Below are 10,534 nucleotides of genomic sequence, written 5' to 3' on the forward strand. Positions count from 1 at the left end.
ATACTGTCCAGTCTGTACTTCAGTTTACTTCCATTCTAGTGTCTCTGAGTAGCACTAACAGATTTATCTAAAATTCTTTATGCTGATAACAAAGTCACTTCTATATGAAAACCTCCACATAAAATTATGGTTTTCAATTCTAGATTTTTTAATAACAATTATTACCACTAAAGCACTTATTAGATGTCAGGCAATGTTCTAAGAACTTTTTCTACATATCAGATCATTTAATACCCTCATTAACTATATAAGGGAAGTAGTATTCCTTCCCCAGCTTTTCAAATGAGGCGCAAAGGAGGTTAAGCAACTTGTTTGAGTTCACACAGCTAGTAAATCGTAGAATTATAATTCAAACTCAAGCAATGTTTCTCTGGAATGAGTAAACGTGACCACTTTGCTAAACTGCCTGTGAAGATACTTTTCTCAAAACAGCTCTTTTTTTTTTTTTTTTAAGACGGAGTTTCGGCCTTGTTACCCAGGCTGGAGTGCAATGATGCGGTCTCAGCTCACCGCAACCTCCGCCTCCTGGGTTCAGGCAATTCTCCTGCCTCAGCCTCCTGAGTAGCTGGAATTACAGGCATGCGCCACCATGCCCAGCTAATTTTTTGTATTTTTAGTAGAGATGGGGTTTCATCATGTTGACCAGGATGGTCTCCATCTCTTGACCTCATGATCCACCCGCCTCGGCCTCCCAAAGTGCTGGGATTACAGGCTTGAGCCACCGCACCCGGCCTCAAAACAGCTCTTATTTCACCATGTCAAGTACAAACTCATAAAATAGCAAGTGTTGAACAGAAGCTTTATCAAAGAAATATACAAATTCCAGCAAGTGAAAACGGTATAGCCCCTGGTTGTATAATAGTTACATGAATGTTTGCTTTAGAATTATTTATACTAAACATAAATACTTTATGCAGTTTTTATGTATGTCATACTCGCTGAAAGAGAAGGGAAAGATTTTAAAATCATTCTCTTAAGGTTACATCAAGTCGCATCAATTCAGTTCCATTTGAATGATTCAAATCAAAGGCTATGCACTTGAGAATTCATTCAGAGAGTAGCATAATCTTTTTTTTTTTTAATGAATGAGAGGTTCTTATGTTGCCCAGGCTCACCTCGAATGCATAGCCTCACCTTCTCAAGCGCCAGGATAACTGGCCTGAGCTACTGTGGCTCCCAAGAGTAACGTATGTGTTCTTCATTAAGAGTAACATAAATTTTGCATTGATTCTTGCCAAAATCACACATACAACCATAAACTATAAATTTCTAGGAAAACTCAGTACAAAACTTGGTGCAATGCAATGAAGTTTGTGGCACAGACAGTAATACTCAGCAAACATCCCACCTCCTTGCTCAAAATTTCCAGCTCCGCTTGTGGTTAAATGTTGCCATGTGGCAGGTTCTGGCCAATGAAGCATGAATAAAACTGAAAAGGGTTCTTTGTAGACTGAGACGGTGAAGAGCCTATGAGTGCTCAACTATTCTCTTTTTCTGCTGAGGGCACAAAGAAAGCCATGAATTCATCTGCTACAGCTATGAGAAAATGTGCTTCTGCCCACCAGGCTGGTCAGTTTTTACCAGTATGTAGCCCTTGTAACAGACACATAACACGAACAAGAAATAAATCTTTGTTGCATGAAGCCCTAGGAATGCTAGGACTAATCTGTTACCTCAGCACAACTTAGCCTATCCTGACTAATGTGGTATTAAATTACTATTGAACGTGTATTGGGATTTAGTCATCTTTTACTGTCTAATCCTTCTTCTGTAGGTAGTTCCAAGGATTCATGAAGGAAGTATTTCCAAACAAGATGAAGCTATGATGACAGACGTAAGCATTCTTCCTTCTTCTAATTTCACACTCAAGATCCCTCTTGAAGAAAGTGCTGAGAGTTCTACCTTCATTGGCTACGTAGTGGCAAAAGCTCTACAGCATTTTAAGGAACATCTTAAAACTTGGTAAGCAGAGTGCCTGGTTAGGAATGCCTGTGGACAGGCATAGTTAATTCCCAAAAGGAAAGAACAAAACCTGTTGCAAAATACCTGGAAAATATGTTTGACCTCACTCATAAAGACATGAAAACAAGCAAGATGGCATTTTTGCCTATCAAATTTGCAAATTAAAAAAAAAAAAACCCACGAAATCTTGATAGGAATGTGATAAAATGGGAATTCTCGTATGTCATATATTGGTAGGAAAATACATTTTTTTTTCTTTTTGAAAGCTATTTGATTATGCATATGAAGAGCCATACATTTTTTTAATATAATAATTCCACTTCTGAAATCAATCCTAAGGAATAAATCTAAACTTGATGAAAAGTTCTCCCTCCAAGATCTACATTTGCAAGATTATTTAAAATATTACAATGTTAAATGTAATCTTAATATCTAAAAACAAGAGTTTAAGTAAATTATGACTAAATACACTCAATGTGTTTTATGAAACATTAAAAATATTGTAAAAATTTAAATAAGGACTTGCTAACTACTTTAACAAGACCTTTATTATAAGCCAGTCTTGGAGGTAATATTATTATCATCATTTTACAGAAAAATATCCTGAGGTTCATTGTCCAAGTTCCAAGGAACAACTTGAGTCAGGAGTGGGAGAGCAGACTGTGGAGCCAGTTCTCCCTCTGACTTGATCATCACATTGTACTGCTTCCTGTTAAGCTATTTGCTCAAAAAATGCAAAATATAAAAATCTGAGTAATACGATCAACCTTGAAGAATAATTACATTTTAAGTTATCATTCATAAGGGACCTTGTTAGTAGGTCACTACAGTGTAATTAAGCTAGATGTGACAGGATTTGCTGCGTCTCCCTTTACTTTTGAACTTTGGAGGAATTTTTTTTTCTAGTTATATCAAACGACCAATATTTTTAGCATTTACTAAGTTTAGATACAGGAACTAGGTACTCTGAAAGAGAAAATGAGAAAATTGACAAGATCTTTTCCCCAAGGACCTTCCTATCTAATGGGGCACAAGACAGACAGACAGACAGACACACACACACACAATAAAGCAAGGCAGAATTTAGAGAGTGCACAAGAGTGGGCTCTGGGAGTTCAGGGGAGGGAAGAAATTTCTGAGTTGGATATATTCCCTTTTCTCTCTTCCTTTCTCACTGTCCTTTGTCCCCTCTCTTTTCCCCTTTCCTCTCCCTCCTCCCACTTTCTCCTTTCCCTTTCTTTCCTGTTTTTAATTTTCTTTCTTTCTTTCTTTCTCCTTCCTTCCTTCCTTTCTTTCTTTCTTTTCTTTCTTCCTTCCTTCCTTTCTTCCTTCCTTCTCCTTCCTTCCTTCCTTCCTTCCTTCCTTCCTCTCTCTCTCTCTCTCTCTCTCTCTCTCTCTCTCTCTCTTTCTTTCTTTCTCTTTTCTTTCTGGCAGAGTCTCGTTCTGTCCCCCAGACTGGATCTTGGCTCACTGCAAACTTGGCCTTCTGAGTTCAAACAATTCTCGTGCCTCAGCCTCCTGAGTAGCTGGGATTACAGGCATGCACCACTATGCCTGGCTAATTTTTGTATTTTTCAGTAGAGACAGGATTTTGCCATGTTGGTGAGGCTGGTCTCGAACTCCTGACCTCAGGTACTCTGAAAGTGCCCCTCGGCCTCCCAAAGTGATGGGATTACAGGCGTGAGCCACACCATGTCCGGCCTCCTCTCCCTTTCTTAAAAATACATCAATTAATTAAATATATAAATGTAGATACAAACACGGAGAATCAAAGTGTACAGGTTAGAGAGGAGACAATTCCAAAAAGGGGCATGGCATAGGCAAATATGGCAAGGAAGAGTATAACACCTAAGTACTGGGGATGCTGGGAAGTCCTGCTAAGCTGGTCCCTCCCACTGTGGGACTTTTGAACTTCCCTGTGTCAGGGCACCTCCCCTCTGTGTTTGGGTTCTTTCTTTGATTGCAAGAAACCAAGACCAGCTCAGCTAAAAGAAATGGAAGGATGCTGACTCCTGAATCAGAGTGAAAGCTGGACAACTATCCCCAGAGCTGGGCAGAAATGGGTCAGTCTAGAGTCTGAGAGAAGAAAACCAATGGACAGCTGCTTCAGGGCCCAGCAGGCACGGTGAAGCAGCTGTAGATGATTTTAGTCCTAGGTCACTCTGCTCAAAATGTGACTTGCCAGGAGGAATCTGGCTGGCCCAGCTGGGGCATGTGTGTCTACCTCGAAACCAGGAGAGAGGGGAGTGTTGGTTGACAGTTCCCGTGTAGGACCTCTTTGTCTAGGTTACTGAGTTATCAACAGTTCTCAGTTCAAATAATCACTTCTTTGGGGGCAATATATCCTCTCCTACCCATAAACTAGGGGCAACATACCTTCTCTCCCCTTTCATACATGACCATAACACCAAGTACCACTCAACTCTTGTAATTTAACATTTACCCATGTGGCTCTTTGACGAACGTTCATCTCCATCCCTAGACCTACATTCCATATGAGGATGCCGCCATTCTAGGGTTTTTCCTCTTCTCCTTGTCCGTGGGGACCTAGGACTGTGCCTGGCACAGGGCAGACCCTCAATATTTGTTGAATAAATTAATTAATAAACAGATGTAAATGAATATTAGTAGAATACAACAAGAGTAATAGTAGGTGAAGGTGGTAAGCAAAGGTGGGAAGAGGTCGGGGCTCCGAGTGCCCGGCTATGGAGTTTGAGCTTCATTCTACAGCGCTGGTGAGACGCGATAGGTTTTTGAGAAAACCTCATGCTGGTGCCCCAGCAGGTACTGACTACGCATTTGTAGCCAAATCAAAGTATTTTCCATAAAGTCATCTATCTCTTCCCAGATGTTGGGACTTCCAGTGACAATGGGAAGTGAGACATTGAGTAATTGAGAGATCAAGCAATTTACTAGCAAGGGACACAAAGTGATTTTTTACAAAGGCAATGTTAATGTTTTTCTTTTTTATGTGTAGTTTTAAAATTCTGAAAATAACAAAATCACAATTACCAAACATTTAGATGACAAAAATTATCCATAATCCCACCATCTTAACACAACCACTATTATCATTTTACTATTTTCCTTATTCACATTTTCTACTTATTTTCTTAGATTCCAAGAAATAGAATTACTTGTTTAGAGGTTATTAACATCTTATTGTTCTGGATATATATATATATATATATATATATATATATATATATATATATACATACATTGCTGAATTTAATAACAGCAATGTCTGAAGTACCAGTTTCTCAAATACTAACAGGCAATTTTTTTTGAGACAGACTCGCTCTGTTGCCAAGGCTCAAGTGCAGTGGCGTGATCTTGGTTCACTGCAAGCTCCACCTCCCGGGTTCAAGCGATTCTCATGCCTCAGCCTCCAAAGTATCTGGGACTACTGGCATGTGCCACAACACTTGGCTAATTTTTGTATTTTTTAGTAGAGACGTGGTTTTGCCATGTTGACCAGGCTGGTCTCAAACTCCTGGCCTCAAGTGATCCTTCTGCCTTGGCTCCAAAGTGCTGGGATTACAGGCGTGAGCCACTGTACCCAGCTTGGCATTTCAATTTTTACAATCTTCAGTAATCAATGAAAATTTTTATCTTATTGTTATAATTTTTATGGTTTTTTATTCATGAGAATAAACATTTTCCAAGTTTGTTTACTGTGCATCTTATTCAGTGTCATGGATAAAATTTTGTCAATTTTCTGATTATATCAGTGCATTCAGGGTCCCAAGCCTGCCAAAGTTGAAAGAGAAAGATACTGGCAGCGGGAGGGGAGGTGGGCAAAAAAAAAAAAAAGAGAGAAAGATAAAGGGAAAAACCAGGAAAGATGGTAGAAAAGAATCACCCTGGCATTTTCAATCACATAAACATTTGTTAGGTTCCTAACTGCAGGTATACAGTTCACTAAAACATGAATTCCAATTTTATAGGGTGAAACATATCTTTAGAACCCTCTTCTGGAACTTTCATCTAGTTATCTAGCATCCTAAATGCCTGGTCCTTCCTGATTGGTTTGCAATGTGTTTCATTTCCCATCTCCAACTTTCACAGCTGCTGGCCCTGGGATCAAGAGTCACAGGCTAGGGCCAGGCCCAGTGGCTCAAGCCTGTAATCCCAGCACTTTGGGAGGCCGAGGTGGGTGGATCACGAGGTCGAGAGATTGAGACCATCCTGGTCAACATGGTGAAACCCCGTCTCTACTAAAAATACAAAAAATTAGCTGGGCATGGTGGCACGTGCCTATAATCCCAGCTACTCAGGAGGCTGAGGCAGGAGAATTGCTTGAACCCAGGAGGCGGCAGTTGCGGTGAGCCGAGATTGCGCCATTGCACTCCAGCCTGGGTAACAAGAGCAAAACTCCATCTCAAAAAAAAAAAAAAAAAAAAAGAGTCACAGGCTGTAACACTATGTCTTGTACATCCTGAGTATTTAATAAGCTTCTGTAGATGCGTTCTTACCAACATCATCATGAAAGGCAAACATACAAAATTTGTTGACTAATGCAATGAGTCATGAATAACAGAAGTTTATTGAGCAAACGCTACGTGCATCTAGAGTACAAAATAAACACTTTATTATCACATCAGAGGAAGAGGCCATCTTTTTTCTTTCTTTTTTTTTTTTTTAACTTCCCAAGATACGAAAGTAAAAAACAGGAAGAGGCCATCTTACAGGCTCAACAACCCAGGAAAACTGTGAAAATTTCTTCCAATTGTTAAGAATATCCATGCATATGGGTTTCACATTATTTTGCTATATACAGTATCAAATTTTCCAAAAGCCAAGAACATTAATTTTGTTACTCATCCTGGACTTTTACTCCAAGAAAAAATACAAAGTCTGTAAGTAATTTATTAGTATTTTGATCATTGCTGCATTTTTTTTTAAGGTAAGAAGATCTAGTGCATCCTATATCCAGGAAGTAAAATTATCTCTTCATCTGGGACCAGGAAATCCTGAAATAAAAAAGGATAATGCAATAAACATAGTTGCAGGAAAGTACGTTAGCTATATATTATGAAGTACTCTTAGTTTACTTATGTTGAACAGCTTAGCTATTAATACTCAAATTGAGTTAAAATTAAAATTCCTTCTTAAAAAAATCAAATATAATATGTGTTACGTTTTATAGTACTTTAGTAGTTCTTTGTATAATGAATAAATACTAAATCACCTAGGTGTCTATGTTGTATCACTTCTACAAACATGTCACTTTCTAATTAACAAATTGTTCTTCCTTTAGTTTGCTTTTGCACTTAAAATATATATAATTGGCTGGACATGGTGGCTCAAGCCTGTAATCCCAGCACTTTGGGAGGCTGAGGTGGGCGGATCACCTCAGGTCAGCAGTTTGAGAGCAGCCTGACCAACATGGAGAAACTCCGTCTCCACTAAAAATACCAAAAAATTAGCCAGGTGTGGTGGCGCATGCCTGTAATCCCAGCTACTTGGGAGGCTGAGGCAGGAGATTGCTTGAACCTGGGAAGCAGAGGTGGTTGTGGTGAGCCGAGATTGTACCATTGCACTCCAGCCTGGGCAACAAGAGCAAAACTCTATCTCAAAAGAAAAATTATATATATATATATATATATATATATATAATTATAAATTGTATATATATATAACTATGTATATGTAGTTGACTTTTTTGATTCATTCCTTTATTTAGTAAAGACCAATAACTTCTGTATAGTCTTTTTAAAAATTGTGGTAAAATACACATGGTGTGAATCTACCATTTTAACCATCTCAAAGTGCACAATTTGTGGCATTGTAATGAGTCATGAATAACAGTTTATTGAGTAAATGCTACGTGCATGTATCGTACACGTGGCATTAAGTACAGTCACATCTCTCTCTTTTTTAGACAGGGTCTCACTCTGTCACCCAGGCTGGAGTGCAGTGGTGCAATCATAGTGTCCTTTTGTGACTGGTTTATTTCACTTAGAGTAATGTTTTCAAGGTTCATCTATGTTGTTGCATGTGTCAGAATCTCCTTCCTTTTTTAGGCTATTATTCCATTGCATATGTATACCCAGTTTTGCTTATTCATGCAGCCATTGATGGACACTGGGGTTGCTTCCACCTTTTGGCTATTGTGAATAATGCTTTTTTGAACATGGGTGTACTACATAGTTACTTTTTAAAACTGACACAGCAGCGCTGTCTTTTGACGAAGCCATACATATTTTATGGAAAACACAAGATTTTTCTGGCTGATACTCAACTTCATAATTTGGACATTGGTGCAACACAATAATAGAAGAGATATTTGTCAGTATATATCACTAAGGATTACAATGAAAGTTTATACAGTCAGTATTTCAAATTATAAAAGGAAATGTAGGCTGGGTGCAGTGGCTCACACCTGTAATCCCAGCATTTTGGGAGGCCAAGGCGGGCGGATTACCTGAGGTAAGGAGTTTGAAGCCAGCCTGGCCAACATGGTGAAACCCCATACTAAAATATAAAAATTAGCCGAGTGTGGTGGTGCATGCCTGTGATCCCAGCTAGTTGTCAGGCTGAGACAAGAGAATCGCTTGAATCCGGAAAGTGCAGGTTGCAGTTAGCCGAGATCAAGCCACTGTATTGCAGCCTGGGTGACAGAGTGAGATTCTGTGTGTGTGTCTGTGTGTGTGTGTGTGTGTGTGTGTGTGTGTGTGTGACAGAGTCTTGCTCTGTCACCCAGGCTGGAGTGCAGTTATGCATTCTCGGCTCATTGCAATCTCTGCCTCCTGGGTTCAAGCGATTCTCCTGCCTCAGCCTCCCAAGTAGCTGGGACTACAGGTGTCTGCCACCACGCCCAACTAATTTTTGTATTTTTAGTAGAGAAGGGGTTTCATCATGTCGGCCAGGCTGGTCTCGAACTCCGGACCTTGTGATCCACCTGCCTCGGCCTCCCAAAGTGCTGGGATTACAGATGTGAGCCACCAAGCCTGGCCAAGACTCTTTAAAAAAATAATAATAATAATAAACAAAAAAAAATAAAATAAAAAGAAACATAATGAAAGAGAGAGAATTCTGAACTTTTAAAGAACTTTTCACCCAGTCTTGACCTATCTGATAGAAACCTTGTCAGAGGAAGACAGGGTTACGCTCTTGCTCAGGCTGGAGTGCTGTGGGATGATCTGGGCTCACTGAAGCCTCGACCTCCTGGGCTCAGGTGGTCTTCCCAATTCAGCCTCCTGAGGTGCTGGGACTACAGGTACCACCAAGCTTGACTATTTTTGTATTATTATTATTTTTTGGTAGAGATGGTGTTTCTCCATGTTGCCCAGGCTGGTCTCAAACTCCTGGGCTCAAGCAATCTGCCCGCTTCAGTCTCCAAAAGTGCTGCGATTACTGGCATGAGCCACGGCTTCTGACAGGGAATTATTGATAGAATCCTGGATTCCTCAGTGTGCAGTAAATCTCAAAGAGTCTATTCAACTATAGATTTTATGTATTTGTTAGTGAAGGTGACAAAAAATAAGTGATTAAGAGAACCTATTTTCTATCCAATGAGCTATCAAAAGCTTACAGAGTGGAAAGGGAGTGGGGGAAGTCAGGCTCAAAGCAGCTAAGTGGAAAGAAGATTTTGCATGCAGGCTGACCTGGATTTTCGTCCTGGCTACTATATTTTCTAGACTTTGGGTGAGATCCTTAACCTCAGTGCCATCTATTAGGTAATTAAAGTGCACTAGTGCTCCACTGAACTGTGGTTTTGCTTTCCAAACTTTCGGTTACCCGAGGTCAAGCACAATTTAAAAATATTAAGTGGAAAATTCCAGAAATACATAAGTAATAAATTTTCAATTGCATGCCATTAATCCCCTTCCTCTCCAGAGGTGAGTGCTCCCTTTGTCCAGTGGCTCCACACTACATTCCCCAAGTTGGTCTCTTAGGAACCCTCTCTATGTTCAAGAAACCCTTACTTTTCTTAATTATGACCCCAAAGCATAAGAGTAGGGATGCTGGCATACTGTTATAATTGTTCTATTTTATTATTAGCTATTGTTGTTAATCTCTACCTGTGACTAATTTATGAATTCAACTTTATCATAGGTATGTATGTATATATAGGGAAAAAAACATGGTATGTATAAGGCTCAATACTATCTGTGATTTCAGGCCTGCCCTGGGGGTCTTGGAACATATCCCCTGTGGATAAAGGGGAACTACTGTAAAAGTTTGTGTTTTATAGGGTAGTTGTGAGAACTACAATTAATCCATAATGTGTGGTTTGTGATACTCATTGATAGATGGTAGTTACAACAGTAAAAAATTATATTATCAAGTAACTGATTCATAATTGACTCTCGAAAACATTAATCTCCTGCTTTCCTTTACCTAAGTTTACTGACACGTTTGAGTTTGTAAAGAGGAGGTTTTTCTAGACCAATAATTTTCCAATGATTTTTGCTCTCTCATACTCCCTCAAAGGAAACTGAAAAAGTTGCAACACACTTGCATGTGATTTTTTGATATAACTTGAAAGAATAGCAAATTGTTATTTTCCCATGCATTGTAAATACGAGCATGTCATCCCTCTTTAAAATGTACCTAATGGACT

The 10,534-nt window shown here is 39.4% G+C and overlaps 1 protein-coding gene across 2 annotated transcripts in view; it reads left to right on the top strand.

Moving 5' to 3' along the window:
- The window catches only part of CLUL1 (clusterin like 1), a 32,654-nt gene extending 25,497 nt beyond the window's left edge, over positions 1–7,157 (top strand). For both annotated transcript variants that reach the window (XM_010335518.2, XM_003924800.4), the window contains exons 8-9: positions 1,775–1,962; positions 6,872–7,157. In XM_010335518.2, coding sequence (XP_010333820.1) covers positions 1,775–1,962; positions 6,872–6,875 — 192 coding nt within the window. In that variant the 3' untranslated portion in view covers positions 6,876–7,157. The remainder of the gene's footprint in view (positions 1–1,774; positions 1,963–6,871) is intronic.
- The last annotated feature ends 3,377 nt before the right edge of the window (positions 7,158–10,534 follow it).

This window comes from Saimiri boliviensis, chromosome 13, assembly GCF_048565385.1.
Source record: "Saimiri boliviensis isolate mSaiBol1 chromosome 13, mSaiBol1.pri, whole genome shotgun sequence".
Classification (NCBI taxonomy): Eukaryota; Metazoa; Chordata; class Mammalia; order Primates; family Cebidae; genus Saimiri; species Saimiri boliviensis.